The following is an 18,136-nucleotide window of genomic DNA, read 5'->3' on the forward strand; positions in this document are numbered from 1 at the left end:
TAGGGTAACAATGCTGACAGGCGCGGGGTGCTAACGATTTTGGGTACCACTATTTGCAGAACCCTTGAATACCTCAAGTGGGCACCGCTACTTGAGCCCCCAGATAACTTAGTGTAATTTACAGCACAAGGCGCCAGCTTGTCTGGAGGGTCGTGGCGCTACGTAAACTTTCTTGTTCGCACTAAACCCCAACAACAAACGTGCCAAATGCCAGCTGTGCTGTCAAGACCTAGAGCCTGGACGCCGAGCCCGTATTGATTGCACCATAGCGGAGGCGATGGTATTTGGAAACCAATTCTTCCGCCCATTACGAGCCCTTTACAAAACCGTGTGAAAAGTAGGTTTCATATTAAGCTGTGAAGACTAACTTCTCTATTTGAAGATTTTGTGTTCATGATTTTAAGAAAAACATTCAAGAAGAATCTTTACTTTAATATTTATATATAATGATAGACACATTAGTAATTGTAATTCACAACTGCAAAGTTTTAGGGTTTGGTTGGACAAATTAAAATATTTTTAATTGATGTTTTGTTGGAGTCCAATTTGGGAAAACATTTAGCAATTTGTAATTACAGAACTTTGGTTTTGGTTAAATTAAATTTAAAAAAGATTAATAATTGGAGTCCAGTTATGTTTAACTTTTTAAAGAAATACTGACTGTTGTTTTTTCTCAAAGATCGCGTAATTGTACTTTCATTTCCAAAGCACCGCAGATACACATAATATTGCCTTAAATGTCATCGAAAGGGAAGCACATTCCATGTCAGTACAACCATAAAGGTAGGGCTGCCCAACACCACACGCGTTACAGAAGCAGCCACAGGTTAAAACAGCGGGGTGTCAGTGTTGACTATAGACATTTTAAACACGCCTAATTTATTCACATAATTTACTAGCAAATCAATTCAACATATCACTTTTTTGGGTGACAGAAAACACTCCGAAAAAAAGAAGAAAAAAAATCCCCAGCAAAATCCGGGTGTGAAACTATGTCCTTGCTGACTTATTGGCGAGGGTTGATAATTAGCGTAGAAAAGAAGTACGCAGATTGCAGGTGTGCCTGTGCGAACTGACACCGGTTCGGAGGTGGCGATTTAAAAACCTATTTATCACCTCTCAATGGCGTGTAAGTAATTGACTGAAGCGCGGCACCCTTGTGTTCCACTTTGATTGACAGGGCGGTTGCTGGGGCGACCGCCATCTTGTCGCCAGCCTGTACGCAGTGAGAATGGGTGACGTCACACGGCCGGCGCCGGTCTGGCTGAACGTTCTGTTGTTGATTGTAGCTAACACTCACCAATTAATCACGTGTCAATTCTTATTCAGATCTTTATGCGAAAGATACACAACCACACTGGGCCCAGATGTTCAACACCGGCTCCCAAACAGCTAAATCTCTTTTGGGGTGAGGATAAAAAACCCAACCTCAGAAAACCCCCCAGAGAAACAAGGTTTTTTGGCTTATTTTTTTTTCTTCAAGTGAAAACCGAGAGAATTTTGAAAGCAAATGTGTGGTTGTAGACATTAAAAGGGGCGTGTAGATGTTCGGAGATCGGTAAAGTCAGCTTTGGTCCGATATGCCGCAGGGTAATGCTGATTGACATAGGGGGCGTACAGCTCCAACCTGATTGGTCAATACGGTGTCACCGCTGTCAGTGCGCTCCTAAAGTTCCCACAGTCGGCTTGCCATAATTAATCAGTTTGCGCACGCTCATTGGTCGAGAGCATATTTCGGCATTAGATCAATGCAGCCAGCTGATGTGAAATTTGTGTACAGATAACTCGTAGCAAGCATCAGATGTGTAGGATAGCCCAGTCGTGGATGGTTGAGACGAGAAAAACCCACGGTCATTACCACACAGTGTTAGAAACCTAAATACTTCCATCTCTCACTTCAACATCGAAGTTATTTCGCCAGTATATTTTTGACACTTGCGCAGGGATTATTACCCACGTTAAGTATGAAGACGACACTTGGTGGTCATCAGAGCAGCTTGCCTCTTGCTTCCCAATCTCACCTAGCAATGCATAGAACACGACCAGCAGAGGATGGTGGGATGAAGGGACACGGTCCCAATCACACCTCGACGACGATGATGAGGACATCAAAAGGTAGCGCTGCCTTCAACTACACCATGCATGACTGTTACGAGAAACTCAAACAGCTTGTCCCAACCATACCTAAGAACAAGAAAATCACAAGAGTTGAGATTTTACAGCATGTGATTGACTATATACAGGACTTGCAATCAGCATTGGAGTCGCACAACATCAATATGAGGACGACGCAGGTCTTACCTGGAGCAAGTAGGACGCCGTTTACAACCCTCACTCCTCAGCAGAACCTCGGCGATATGTTGAGCGGTTTGGCAGACCTCGAAAACTGCGACTGGCAGAAAGTGAGTGATTTAAATTCCCTAGTACCTCAGTTATATTGTCCATTGAGGTAGAATCCTACCTCCATGAATTGTCCATGTTGTTATGCTAGACTAGAGAGGAGCGAAACCGATATTTATTAGTATTTGAAGTACATTGTAATTTCTGTTTAATAAGTATGATTTACTTCCTTCATTCATCATGATATTATGAGAAGGCGATGTTATTTTGTCATGTAATAATTCAACCAGAATTGTTGCGAAATACGGTGCTTCCCTTTACCTTTCACTTCCGAGGAAACCCATATAGCTGCTATCCCTGTTCAATACGTACATACAGTACATCTTGATGATGCGTATGCATTATATTATGTTGATGTGATGGATGGTAGCTCATCTGACATGGTCAGGCGAATTTCCATAGTCATTACAGTTGCACCATTATGATAACTACTGCGTTACCATGACGATACAGAAGTCGTCATGGCCGCTGGTTTTTCAGGAAACCAAAAAGTGAAATTGAATTAGGATTGAGCCTCCTTGGCTAGGGTAGGGGTGTGTTGTTGGTTGGAGACGAGATGCGCGGCACACATTACAGTCTTCAGGAGGAAGCTAGATAGATGATCTTACACACGTTGCTTGCGCGGGTGGTCGTGGAGAGGGAGAGGTGGCGAAATGGTTAAATTCTGCACATTTTACCAGCCATTCAGAGAAGAACCTGATCCGTTACCATTACAATACACTGGCATGTTTGTAATTAATTAGAATTTGAGAAATGATGTTGAAGATCGTTACGTTGCCTTACACCGTCTCTCTCCAGAGTTACTTAACTGACGGCTTATGCATAATTATATGATGGAAATCAGGATTGAAAAAAAAAAGGAATTTGGGTTTCCCCTTGGTCCGAGTTGTTTAATTAATTGTGTGTGTGTCAACAAGTGCGTCGCCCATCTAAACTTGACAGAGAGACAAAAACACAATTGGGTCTGGCATGGCGTGCTATGTTTTGCTGTTTGTCTTGTTCCATTGCTCTGCGGTAAAAGGATAATCATATATACCAGACAGAATGAACCTTTCCTCTTCCTCCATGATGTGTACAAGGAAGGAAATGGGACAGCCTTTATCTAGAGGAACACAACAGCCACTGCCTTCCTTAGGAAACCCCTCATAGTTCAATGACCGAGCCGGGGGGGGGGGGGGGGTGATGGTTGACCAACAAAATAAATAATTTGAACTTCTCTCTAACCTTTTTATGAAATGTACATTGCCCCGAATATGACCCCAAAATAACCCTCTGTCTCCGAGGAATCGCTGGAACAAATTACAAATGGCACCTGCCGTATGTTTTCAAGACCCTCCAATTGGTCATGCTAATAATCTATCAACCTCCTCAAGCTGCACTAAGATGGACAGAGGGATGCTATAAATTATTCCCAAAGTTGTGAATCTGTCAAGACGCTTTTGGGGATGGCAGACGAGGATGATAAACACAACAGTGTCTGAGGTTTTTTTTTTTTTTTTTTTTTTTTTTTTTTTTTTGGGGGGGGGGGGTCATTTTGTAGACAGGAACAGGCTAGTGATTGTCAATCACTATCAAGCTGCCCTACTCGGGTCAAACGACCACTAACTTCCCATTGGTTGTCGGGTCCTTCGACGCCTCTGGCCTGGCGACGTTGTAGAGGACGTACCATGGTGGTCCACATGTGCCACTTGTTTGATTTATTTACCGAGAAATTACGAGCTGTTTGTGGAAAATGTTCGGCCGCTGTCCGTGCTGGCGCCAGCAACTACGACCATCGGGGTTGATGTAAGGACATAACCTTAGTTTTGTTTTCAACATCGAAAGTGTTGATCGAAAAATAAAAACCTTCAAGGAATGTACGAGTTTTGCAACATCTCTTTTCATGTTCTATAATTGGAATGTGTATTGTTTTAAGAGTACGCACTTTGTTTTATCAGTGGTTTAGCATTCTTGGGCTTGTAGCTAATCATGCACGAAGTTTGTTATCGAAACTATGCAAAGATTCGATTGTACTGGTGGTGGAAATGACATGCCGTGAGGTATCTGCCTGATTATCGTTGTACTTCGCTTCTGATGTGCAAAGCATGGCCAAACATCTGGTTGAACTGTTCTTATAGTGGAAGGAATATCAGAGAGCTATTTGTAAAATTCGAATATCGGAATCCATCACCATGGGGTAGCAACCCAAGGGCTGTATGGCTGAGCTGATGCTTCAGCTTTATCATCCTTTAACTGTCAATGACAGTTGTTCTACAGCGGTGTATGATGAGAGCTTGGTCGTTTCCTTGTTCCTTTGATCTAAAGGTATTATTATTATACAGCCGTCGATTTCACAAAGAGTTGGGACTCGCCCTTTCTCGAGTTTGGACGAGTAACTCGTCCTAACTTAGGATTAATCTTAAGGTATGCATGCTACAGTGCTGGGTTGGGACTCGTTTAAAGTCCTAAGATAAGTCTTAAAATAGGAAGAGTTTTGTGAAATCGACGGCTGTGACTGGTAGAGCTGACAAAATACATACAGACAGTGTTCATGTTTGGTGTGATCAACCGCATAGGCCTACATGAAAGTACAAGACTTAGAAAATATTATAGACTTGGTCCGTTTAAGTGAGTCAGGAAAAAATGATGGGTAACAAAACATGCGCAATTTGCAGCACGTAACAACCAAAATCAGCAGTGTTTTTTCGGTTTTCAGAAACAGTTTTCTCGAATAGGCCTCTATAACTCTATTTTTAGAGGAAAATTACTCAACTTTCAGAAGAAAAATTACTCAACTTCCAGTAGAAAATACTTCACAGAAATAATGCTCCAAATGCCAGTTAAAACTCCAGAGAACCAGCTAAATGATTCACACCAAGTGATCAGAATGGCTTAGTTCAGTCTAAAAAGAATCTCTTTTTCATTTGAAATATGGAGCAGTGAAAAAGGTGCTTAGCTATAGTACTAGTGAAATGCCATGCTAACGGGTCTTGCTGGCCAGTCACTTAAATAGTTAAGGGCAAAACACTACAAGCGCTCTGACATATTTTATTAAGGAAATCATGGTTTTATTTCCATTTTGGGAGAGTTTTGAAGGTGTGAGAATACCCACTTACCACACCCTTCTTGGCCAATATTTCCCCTCGCATAGATAAATAAATTGTTGATAAGACAAATGAAAGAAAACGATGCATTGGTGTGTTTGGGGTATCGTCTTCAATTCCCTTCAATGCAATCAATCGATCGTCAAGACACAATAACCAATAGTTATTTCAAAGATAACAGCTTGCTTGAAGAAGCCAGACTGGTAATTACATTATTGGTGGTCCTTCACCCCATTTCAAATCCATTTCTATCGATTACTTGGAAACTTTCTTAGAGAGATAATCGAGCTCCCATTCCAGTCCAAGAAACCGATTATATATTGGAACTAAAGAAGCCAGTACACATGATATAGACAGCACTGAACGGCAACTAGTTGCTTGCCAAAGCTTGACCCAGTTGCAATCACTTTTTGAAAAAGTGACATTTTGTGTGTGTCATATTTTAAACTGAAAAGATTATTTTGGTTGTACTTTTGTTAGAAGCATCCGTAACTTGGGTCGCGCATTTTCGTTGACTGGGTCTGCATTTTGATATTGCAATATATTTTGTACACAGAGTATCGCGTAGCTAAATTGGCGTCGAACTATCGTGGGAAAGTCATATCATGTGGTTTCGGCTATCTCGAGAATGCATAGCCTGGTGTGCAGTATCAACAAACACAGTGTTTCGGAATAATATTGAATCTAACACTTTCATAAAGGTTATGAAAACTTAGCTTCAATGCAGACAACAATAATTGTTCTCACTTTCTTATTTATCCTGAGAAGTGGATGATTTGAGCGAAGAGGGAGACGTGGGAACCAGGCTCAGTTTGTGGTTTAGAGACGAATGGGTGTGTCATGTACCCGTTTTGTCATATTATTGAAAACATGTTCTGAAAACACACCACGTGTACATTAAAAAAAAAGTATCGGTAGAGTGGAGTGTACACGGTTTCAGAGAGTTGAATATTTAGGGCAAAAATTGGAAAGGAACGTTTTCGTTGGTGTCGGGCGGGAATCAAAAACTTAAACCAATTCTTATTACTTCCTTGTTTTAACAGTACAACATCTGTACTTGTCTACTCTGCAACTAGTGTACAACACACAAGTTATACCATAGAGTAATACCCACTTTTTAAACACGGTTAAATGATAAACATGCTTATCATTTTTACACCTGCTCAAGTCAAAAATAATGGCATTCAATACACACGCGAATCTAAACATATTTAAGATTATACCGTTTATACATTTGAAAACAAGTGGGTAGGCTTACAAAACTTAATGCTTGAAAATGTACTGAAATTCTAAACGCTGTTTTAAGAGTGAACGTTACAATGATTTTGTCAAAGTGTGGTTTTGTATAAGTATGCGACTTGTGGTGTATTTGTGGGCTATTCACCATTTATGTAAATGGTAGCATATTCTTCCTTCAATCTAAGCGTAGTCAATCAATCACAAATTTACTCCATAAAAAAAGACACCGACACGCCTATAGTGCAGGTGATCCTAACATGTGTCCACTGTTTTCGCGTTTTGTTTAGCCTCGTGCACCCGTTTGAGAAATATATTCTAGTATTGTTTCCTTGTGACTTGGTTTCACTTCAGATTAAATAAACCTTTTTATAATTGAATGTCGAGGCAGCTGTCAATATGGATAATAACCGTGCAGCTGCAGAAGGAGTAGCCGACGAAACACGCATTTTTTACGACTTCCTGCTTGCAGCTTTCTGAACTGTAATTTTCGATCTTCAGAAACGATTCCTTTTTAGGAACTGCGCCATTATTTATTCTTCCAGGAACAGGTGATATCTCAATCGCCGTAATTGCTAAACCAAGTTTCATGTGGCATAGTTAAATGACTCTCTTTTTAAATTTTCGATTCGTATTTTTTATTCCCTTTGCAGACACTATTAAGTTTAACATCAGCTGCGAGAGGAACAAAGCTTCACCCGTATGAAACACCAGAGAGCTCCCCCGAGTCGATGTCTGCATGTAGTAGTTGCTAACACTATTTATACAACTGTACATATCTGTTGTATATAGGGAAAAAGGTTAGTTGACATCTATCATAACTATATCATAATATATACATACCTCAAAGGTGTAACAATAATACACATATTAAGTCGTTGAATTCTAGCGAAGGAACAGAGAGCTGCAAACCTTCTCGACAAATTACCATGAAATGCAAAATTGAACCTGAATTTACCTGTTTTGCTTGCGAGTGATACGGTTTGTAAAAGATGTTTTTTTGTGCAGTTGAATATTACCTCAAGTTAAAGTAAAAATTAAAAACACATTTTGTATGTATCTAGTTGAAAAAGATTCAGTTCTAAAATGTAGCCAGATCATTATGTTAGTCCCTGTCTCTATAGTCTTATGACGTTTTCTTTGCAATGTGTGACTAGTTTAGTGTCAACATTTTTTGGCCTTAAAATAGGTCACTGTAACTGTATTCTTAAGGTACATCATGACACCATTGTTTTTAGGTTGAAGAAAACGCTGTTTAATTTTGTTTCTTCAGAAACTTGATGAATGATTTATATTACCCTCAAGTTGGGACACTTTGGGCGCATAGTTGGAATTCTCTGTCGACGATAAATTATGAATGCATTGATATATTTTCTGTTTTCATATCCAGTCGGCTGTGAAATTGAGCCACGCTCTATTGCAGATAAATAAATTGCCTGAACTCGCACATAAACATTGGTTTTTATATTCCCCGCCCACTTCTTGGGTCAATCTCGACAAGCCATGTCGTTAAAAATACGTTGCTTGCTGGAAAGTTTCCACACCCCCGTCTCAATTGCGATGAAAGAGTTAATATTTCTGTTTAAAAAAATCAAACAAATAGTTCAGGCAGAAATGAGAATAAATAATGAGTAATATTTGATCAGACGTACAATTTCTTTTTCAATATCAAGGTGAATTTTAAAGCACCTGTCCCAACCTGTATCTCTTAATTAATCTGTTTTCTTCTTGTCTTTTTTTCTTCCCCCACTGCAGCTGTAAATATCTGAATTGTCTTTATACATAAATCTTATACGTGATCCAGTATCGTCGCTCTGCATAAATGGAAGGATAGCTGACGCATTGCCTCCGCTCAGACCGTGGGTTGCTTGTTGATGACGCTCCAGTGATGTCATGGGCAAGATGGAGGTGTTGTGTACCCGCACTTCTGGCTGCTACCTCTGGGTACCCGTAGAGCTACTCCACCAGCGCAAGACGATTACTGCAATCATGCATTATTTATAATATCAAATCAGTCGGTTTCAAGAACTAGACATACATTATTATAAAAGTACATGTGTTTACGGTGTTTACGGCGTAGCTTGTTAACACTTAACTAAAATTGGCGCTACAAGTACTGTTTTTTTTTCTATTTTAATATTATATTATTATAGTGACCTGATCAACAAAATCTTGAAGACGTTTGATATATTTGAACAAAATTGCCATTGAAGATCAGTACATATAGTGTTAACTTTATTTTAAAAATATAAAATAAAATAAAAACGACCAATGTTGTTGGACCAACACTCTCATCTTGCATAAAGTATTATATAATGTAAACTTTTATTGTATGCTGTGTTCGTCAGGAACTTGGTATGTTAAATTTCAACTGAAAGAATATAGCTTACCAATGGTCCGTCCCCAACTGAATGATTGCGTGCCGTTATCGACTCGGGAAAATAAAATAAAAACAGATTTAGTCTTAAGTTGATCTCTCTCCCTTTTGTACTGATAAGTTGGGCGTAACTTTTGTTAGATTCTGTCCAACCCTTTTTGTAGGTAATGGACTTCGCTGAAGTTGGGAGAGAGTTGCCACGCTAACATCATGTTTACAGCCGGGCATATTATGATATTTTTGTTATGCTTACCAAAATGGTTTATCTTATTGAATTTACTCGAGAGTGTAACTGGCGTACTAAAATTACAAACAGTACAACCAATAGCATTACATGTGCTGTATATTCATTTAAACTTCATGTACACCGATGTGTGATATCACTGTATACTCAGTACTTTCCCGAGTTCTGTGAAAAAAAAAATCACATGCAATATTAGCATTATGTTAATTAAGCTGTTGTGGCACTACTTAAAAATTGAAGGTTGATATTGCGCGCATCCGCAACCATTCTGTTTGTGTAATGCAGGCCTTTTTTAAGCAGCTAGGTGAAATTGGGCCATAAGCATTATTAGAGATGCGGTTTTGATTTCTTCATCGTCTCGAAAAAGATTGTTGAAATATTTTAAAACCAGAGTTTTCCCCTTCCATTTGTGTGACTGAAACCAGGGTATGGTCTGTGTTTATGTCACCACTTTGGAGGTCACTCTGGTGATGACGAGGGCAATGCACGGACTCAATAGAGGGCCTTGGTGGTGACAAGCCAAGCAGATGATTGTCACTGTGATCCCTTTAGGACGTCCTTGTGGCCAAGACAATCAGATGGTTTCAATTTAACTGTTCAACATGACACGATGGCCTTGCGAGACCTAAAACCCATGTGATACTCTGGTCAGAGTTCGGCTACTGAATTTCTATAGTGTTGTACAATTGTAACAACTGGGTGTGGTTAGGAGACAATGGGTGTTGGGTAGTGTTGAATTCTTGCGCTGTGGGTGTGTTACAAAACTAAATGTAAACGGGAGGACCACATACAACAAAATCATCAATCAATCAATCATTCTGATACATGTAAATTTAAAGAAAAATTAATTTGCTCTTAAACAATTATAAGAAACTTGTTGTTAAACAATATTTGTATGTGTTCTTAAGGTGCCAACCGAAGAAGACGATCCTTGTCTGATACAACCCCCCCCCCCCGTCACGAGGGTTGACATCTTACTCTGTGCTTGAACTCAGTTCTACTCGACTAATAGCTACTACCAATTCAGTTTCTAGATGCTATATTTTTCATACCTCTTAAAATATTAAACCTATGAAAGAAACCTTTCTCTGTTGTCACTACCTTGATCACTATTTAATTGTTTTAATGACTGATATTTGTTATGGATGTAATATTTTTATGTTCGAGAAGTGTTGCATTTTCTTGTGGGGTATGTTGATGCTGTTCTTTTGAAGTGTTGAATCACGATGAGGGTCGGTTTTTATAAAGTGAAAGTACGTGGTCATATGGTGTCTCGTCGTTGACGTAATTTTATTGTTATGTTATGTCTACTTGTAAAATGGTTGTTACAAAGAAATTAAACAAAATAATACAAAACAAAATTCGAATAATTGCATTCGTGTCTTTTTGTGTTTGACATTTTTCCCCGTTTGTTTTTTATGACAATGGTACATGTACGTGTACATTCTGTTTTTAAAGGATGTTGGTACTTTTTTAAAATGTCCACGGATTTACATTAAACTTACAGGGTTTGAAGATAATGATGATGGAAAGCTTCCCTTCAAATATTACTTATTGAGGTGCTGTAGTTGTTGAGAAATGAGTAAACAAATTTCATGAAATTACGTTTGTAAATGATTAAAATAATTTTCATGACATTGTTTTACCCATTTCCCAAAAATTACAGCACCTCAGCACATAGTATTATCAGGGAAGCTTTCTACTATCATTGTCTTCAAACTGTGTAAGTTCAGTGTACATCTGTGGACATTGTGTTTTTTGTCCTACAAAAGTTACATAGACCTTTTAAGGGTTTGAGATTCATGTGATTTCTCATTACTTAACTCGGATGTTTCTCAAAATATATTTAAGCCCTCAAAATATTTTTGAAAAGAAGTAAAGCAATCGTTCAAAGGACAATGATGTACATGATTGTACACGCGTATCACATTGTGCCCAAACTTTTTGTTGTCTCGAGGAAGTCGTCCACTTCATAGTTTTAAGATCGGTATCCAGAATTGAGATATTATTGACTCAATGCCAGTCTTGAAACTTGTAGGCTTACAGTACTTCGTTATTGAAAGGGCAAGGGCACCAAGACATTTTTCTCCTTGGTAAAGGGCACCCTAAGAGGAAATTGTTAATTTCCACTGGAGCAATTCTAGATTTCCACTGGAGCAATTCTAGGGCACAAAGGCAACCCAGTGGGCATGGAGGCAATCGCATTTGTTGTCAGTGAAGTACCAGGCCTGATGCTGTGAAAAGATGCATGTGGCGGAATTGGGCTACAAAAACCTAATAATCGCTAATTGGGGTTTAGGGCGCGGCGCGAAAGAGGAAGTCTGTTTTTTAATCACTCTCTGTTTCGCTCCCCTCTCTTTGAGTCGATCCCACCACCCGGCATCTGTGCACCGTCCATGATCGGACCAGAGACACCAAAGAACACAGCAAAATAACAAAAATGTGAACATCTGGGCCGTTCCGCTAATATAAACTCAATTTCAGAGAGAGAAAATGCTTCCATCTGTTAGTGTGTACCCGGTACCCGTACTGTAGAAAGAGCGAACCGTCCCATTTACCATGCCGCAACCAGACGAGTCTGGTCGTAGAGGGCGCCGTTTAGCAATTTATTCGTGTGACTTGAATGAGTCCAGTAAAAAAATGATTTCCACTCTTCAAAGGGATAGGGAAAACAGGACCTATAGTTGGTCATCAACTCCGAAAGAAATTGGAGCAATGACTTACACACTTTTTTAGAAAATAAACTGTGCTGAAAATTGTTTCAAGTTTTATAAAATTATTAATGTTTCAATTTGCTGTCCACTCGGAAAGAAAACAAAAACCATGGAATTCCCTTCTTATTAAAGCAAGAGTCGTACGTTAAAACGCCAATTTTTAATATCAGATGAATTTGCCCACCATGATAATATCTTGACAGAAAGCAGTGCAAGTTGCCGCAAACAGTATTCTGAAAATGTGTATGGTAGTCTCTTTTGTGTACGTTTAACCATTTCCAGAGTGATGCATTATTCCTCCCCCACATCCCACTTGAACACAGTGCCCGACTTGTAATGTATCCGAACCCCGTATCGACTGAATCTACAATATGCTCCCTACAAACCACAAGAGAAAACGCTGGATGCATTTCATTCCTTAGCAACAATGATTATTCCTGCCTCATTATGATGATGAGAGCAGAAAAAGCATAGCCCTTCGCGCCTGCACAAACCAAGGCGCAATATGTCATCCCCACTAGCGCCAGGTTGTGTCGTGCATTTGCTCAAATTGGACAAGATTTCTCATGGGTTCTGCCGTTCAATTCACTCTAATGGAGGTTCGCGTATCGCCAGAATGTCCAACAGTAATCCTATTAGTAGAGAAAATGGCAAAGTTCCCCTGCTGTATACTTTCTAGCGTGCATCACCAGTGATAGGGTTATGTAGGAGACGCCATCGTTATGTTATTCTTTCCCCCGTTATGTGTTTCTACTGTCAAGCTGTACAGATGGCCAAGATTTTACACAGAAGTGATTGTGTTTGTGTTGATGATCTGCCGCAAGTCGTTTTCCCAGAGAGTCTGGGACCGTTTGATGTTTAAGTCTCGACAACTGTTGTCACTTTCTCCCATCTACAAAATGAACTAACTATTATTTGTATTAAGATCAAATTTAGACGTCTTCCAAAAATAAAAAGGGCCTACAATCATGAAGCACTCAATGTTTCGGAATAAAACATATTTTTTATTCGAATATCTTCAGGTACTCTATTTGTAAAATGATAAGATTCATTAAAATATTTAGAAAATTTCCTCCACCGATTGTTTTTAAAGACAATTTTATGCTAAAAGCTACCCAATAAAATCACCATTCATTAACATCGTGTTCGAATTAAATAAAAATCATTGATTTTATCATCAAATGAAACAATATATTGTTTTGATGTATAAAGAACTGTACTTCGAGAGAAAATTCCACCAGTTTTTTGCACAATACAAAACTGAAGATAGCCCTGCAGCTGGAGCAGATACAAACCAAAATTTAATGACTGATTCAATGAAAATTCCAAACCATATTTTTTTTTTATAGAATCTGCAAAGCCATGAAAAGAACAACAAACACAGAGACGTATACCCGCATAATATTTCACCCAGCAGTAGGAATGAATGGCCCCCAGCTAAAAACGTAAGCACATTGGTGGTCTATACACAATCAATATGAAAACGTGTCAGGATTTTTCTTTGACGTGAAAGATAACCGTTTTAAATTTAATGAGTTTTTTTCTTTTCGGATTTGTGGTAAGAGTCTATTTCCCTTTTGGGTAAAAGCAAATCGAATGTGAATGTTCCTGGTGTATTCATACATCTTTGCTATAGGACTGTCACTATAACTAAAGAGTGATGCCTGTCAGTTAAATAGAAACACAAACTAATCATAAATAAAGCCAAATAATTTAAAATATTATTGAACAAAATACAAATGTTTTGACTATCTAGTTGGAATACACTCTATCGCCAATTGTAGATGATTCGCGAAAATAGAAGAAAGAACGAGAACATGTGGATTTGTGCCGAACGAGTGCATTCATTAAAAAACAACTCATTTGACTTACTTCATTCATCCCTCAAAACTATTGATTTTATAACGTCACTTCTGTCATTTTAGTGTGTCTTGTAAAATGGACGTCTTAACAAATTCATTGAAGGGTGTATCTCTTTTTTTTTTGTGCAATTTAATTTCCTTTAGTTTAAATTGTAATATTGTCTCTATCCATTTATAACGATTTTCACAGAATGAGACCAATACAGCAAACTATAACTTCACATCCAATTTAAATAACGATCTCATGTAAAGACATGAAAAAAGAAAGAGTTAAACAATATACAAAGGTATAAATAAAGAGAGAAATTAACCCGATGAATTAAGAGAAATGCTTTTCTAACAACCAACTAATTATGCAGGGGTCAGATTAGTCAGCACACTGCTTGTACCCGCACAAAATTCCGTAAAAATAAAGATGCAGGTATAGTGTTCGCTAAAAAAGGAACTGGCAAAGATGAACGCATCGCTGATAGTGTGACTTGTATACATAATTTAAAAAAATCCACTTGGAAAGTGTTGCACATCGAAATAACGGCAGCATTTGGGCGACAGACGGTAGGACTTATCCACTCTGGGAAAACACGTTGTTGGTACTTCTCCGGACGGGACTAATTGCGAGTTTTACACGGGCGAGCGAAGTGAGGCGACAACCGGAGCAAGGAGGGGGACTCTTATCAGAAAACCTGTTCACTAGTTTTCGTTTTTTCCCCTTCTCTCTATTGGGTTGATTAAAGTGACGACTGTTTTGTGTTCTGACTGTGAAGGGCTCTTCAAGTTGCGAGTAAGGGTCAACACGCTCATTGCAAAATTTTTGAGTAACGGATTTTTCCCTGTAAAATTACATCACTAGTACAAGTTAAAAAGTTAAATAAAGACGATCAAGTGCGGCATATTTCTTTGAACCGTTTAGCTACAAATCGAAAGAAAAAGGACAAATTTTGTGATAACATCCCACAAAAACACCCAAAGTCATCGTGTACAAAGAAACTGATTGTCCGTCGCCCACACAGATCAGTGTTGCCAGCAATAACAGAATCACAGGCAGCAGTTTGGACTCTCGAGAAATACCGTCATAAAACAGTCGTCGCATCTTCTCCCATCTGGACATCATACGAGCTTCACTACACATAGCGACGGTAAAACCTGACTGCAGTCAGCTCACTCACACAGTCTCCCATCTTCATCTTCGTTCTCCTCTCTCTTGAGAGTACCTGTCTTCTAGACATGAGATGCATGGTTTATTTTCTTTGCATATCAAGACAATCTCCCCCGTGCTCCATATGGGCCCATCCCCTTATAATGAGAAATACGCATCCATATGGCCTCCTGCTCGATTCAAACCCAACCATTAATCTCGTAAAACCCAAGCAGTGCAGGAGACTTAGACCTCATCTTCCCGACGCGATGCTTCTTCATCTCTTTGCTTCTTCTATATTCCCATCGTCTCCCTAAGCCTAACATTATTCTCGTGCTGTTGTAATATATGGATAAGTTACCTGCTTTACGCCCAGCCCATACTGCATGTCTATTTTTGTGTGTGGTGGTTTTCAAATAATTTATAAACAAATAATACGTAAAGCCGGAGGTCCCGTGTTGTGAAATGCACGTTAAATAACCTAGTGCACCTATAAAGAGAAGGGGTTCGCCGTTTCTGGTTTGATCGGCGGCACATTGTGCCACAGCAGCACCTTGTAAACCTTAACATAGTGTTTTGGAACAAGGAACTTGTCTCATACTTTATAAATGTGGCTCAACAATCTTGAGGACAACACTGGATATTGAAGCGCATTGGGAATCACTAAGTGACGGTCTTGATGTGTCCTTAAGCAAAGCACTTTGCCATTATTGCTTCGTTCTACGGATGGGACTTAAAACTGTAGGTCCCGTGAGTTGTGTCACTAATGCACGTATTAGAACAAAGTGCGCTTATCGCAACGTCTAATGGACAGTGTCCCTGTGTTTCATGCCGTGGCTGCTGCCGAGCTGTTCGCCGCAGGAACCTCTTGCTACATAAATGGGTCACATCATTCTGAAGTTTTTTTTTTCTTGTTCCATCGCGAATATCTTTGAACCCTCTACGCCCCTGTTTCCCACAGGTTAGAGGATTTTTTAAGCTGTTTTTTTTTTCCTCGAACGAGTGTATTATTAACATGTCCAGGCTTATTTGTTGGCTTTATATTATGTAAGTTTTATAATAAATTATTTGGTTTCATGTACATGTTTTCTTCTGCTCCATTCTAACCAAATCACTAACTCTAAGTTGATTGGCACCCCTCTAGGACTTGTGGAATAGTCTAGTTTAGGATATGATGGCATTATGAGATGACCAGTCCGCACGAGGTGGTTAAGAGAAGACAGTGGACATTTAAAAACATATCAGCATGGGCTGAGAGTGACCGTCACTGCAGGGCTTCAGTAATAACTGACTTTTTTTTTGTTTACACAAAACAGCCGTGGAGTATCTGTTTTGTTTATATATATTTTTTAAATTTAATTTTTTTTTTTTTTTAATATTATTATTATTATTATTATTTTTTTTTTTTTTACGAAACAGTCGTGGGGTATCTTGCTCGAAACAGATGGAAGCGCACTGCATTAGGCCGTCCCATCAATCACGTGCAAGGGCAGGCACCTCGGAATAAATATCTCACACCTCAGTCAATCAAATATACATGGACTTGACAGGATGCTCCCCAACATCTACATTAATGATACTGCTGAAATAATTGGCCTGGATTCCATAGGCTAAGTCTTTTGGGACTCCTTGTAAATCATCACAGACGGCTGTTCTCTAAATTAAAATAAAAACCTGTATTCCTTCAAAAAAGGGCCGCGACAAACTGAACAGCAGTTGAGTAATATTTGTGACGTAGAAAAAAAAAGAGAAGGACTATATGTTCTGATTCTAAAATTTGAGGGTACAACTTTTCCGAAGTCTACAAGCACAATACATGCACTGTTGGGTCAGTTGTTATGATGATGTATCTTTGGGAATTTTATTAAGGGAATAAAAGAGTAGCGACGTGGTTTCAAACAGTCGTTGCATTTCAGTGTCAATAGTTTCCTCTCTGCCTGATTTATCCTAAAACAATAACGTAGATTGTTATCAGTTTGCAGAGAAGATTAAGTTTTAGTCCTCTCGCATTTTTAATTACATTTCAGTCACAGATGAGCTGTTAAATACATTCGAAAGAGTCATGTTAAACGAGGGAAATGTCATCCTAACGCACACAATCAGGGTTTACTGTTGAAAACTTCGGTAGAGGTTTTTGATATAATAACCAAAAAAACATTTATGATTGTTATCTTCCGATAAGTAACGAAAACAAAAACGGTGGTTACTTCGACAAAGAAGCATAATGCATGGCTTTTAATCAAATCATAATTTCAATTTTCCAAATTCGTTGAAATCTCAGCCTCTGAAACTTCGAGTACCGTAGTTCCGCAAAGATCAAGGATGGTTTGAAACATAATTATGTAAGCTTTTCCGAAATCCGTTTTAGCCCATCCCTTTAAAAACAAATCTAGTGGATAACGTATCTCATCTGTCATCAGTTCATGCTATGAACCGTCAATAGGAGATGAAACACACGGGTCAACCCGAGTCCATTGACACGTGGATATGGGCCGAAATTCCCATTTACACATTTAATCAAGCACCCCCCCCCCAAAAAAAAAGGTTCAATTTTTGTTTAAAACATGGGTGAATTTGCGAGCATTTACCACAAACTAGCTGAGAAAAAGAAGACAAAAGATGTGCGTTGAGCAATACTATTAAATGTTATTAATAATTCTCAACCCTATCATAAGATAAACAAACTGCTATTTCGTGTTTCAGATTGTTATTTTTTAATCCACAAATTACAGGGATTATGAAGACAACAAAAATCATAAAAGCTTCAATCATAATGTAGCGTAAAGAAAACAGCCGTAGAATGCCGGACCTCCACGACGGCTCTTTAATGAATTAGAATGGCCACGTAGAAAGCGCGCCAAAGACACCGAAGAATCGTCACAAATCCCAACAAAATACGCGATGGCTGTGTCAGAAACAGCGACTTTGGCTATAGCTAGCTGTGGCTAGATCAGCGCGTCTGTAAGTGTTGAAGAATAAGCAGACGTGCGCGATCAAGCCGTAGCCTGTAACCAATTAATTGCTCACTATAAAACCATTATACACTTTCGGAACAGAAAAAAAAATAATAATAATTCACAGTCTT

At 38.9% G+C, this 18,136-nt stretch overlaps 1 protein-coding gene across 1 annotated transcript; it reads left to right on the plus strand.

Moving 5' to 3' along the window:
* Positions 1-1,727: 1,727 nt before the first annotated feature.
* Positions 1,728-10,701, plus strand: LOC117304481 (DNA-binding protein inhibitor ID-2-like). Its single transcript, XM_033788970.1, has 3 exons — positions 1,728-2,402; positions 7,373-7,519; positions 8,475-10,701. Exons 1-2 carry the CDS (start codon positions 1,965-1,967, stop codon positions 7,472-7,474), a joined length of 540 nt encoding a protein of 179 aa, XP_033644861.1. The 5' UTR covers positions 1,728-1,964; the 3' UTR covers positions 7,475-7,519; positions 8,475-10,701.
* Positions 10,702-18,136: the final 7,435 nt, after the last annotated feature.

This window comes from Asterias rubens, chromosome 21, assembly GCF_902459465.1.
Source record: "Asterias rubens chromosome 21, eAstRub1.3, whole genome shotgun sequence".
Taxonomy (NCBI): Eukaryota; Metazoa; Echinodermata; class Asteroidea; order Forcipulatida; family Asteriidae; genus Asterias; species Asterias rubens.

Bases quoted from the DNA above. Each gene is read 5' to 3' on its own strand.
- LOC117304481 (XM_033788970.1), top strand. From the start codon at position 1,965: ATGAAGACGACACTTGGTGGTCATCAGAGCAGCTTGCCTCTTGCTTCC. The intron at 2,403-7,372 runs GTGAGTGATTTA...TTCCCTTTGCAG, and splicing joins AAAACTGCGACTGGCAGAAA to ACACTATTAAGTTTAACATC.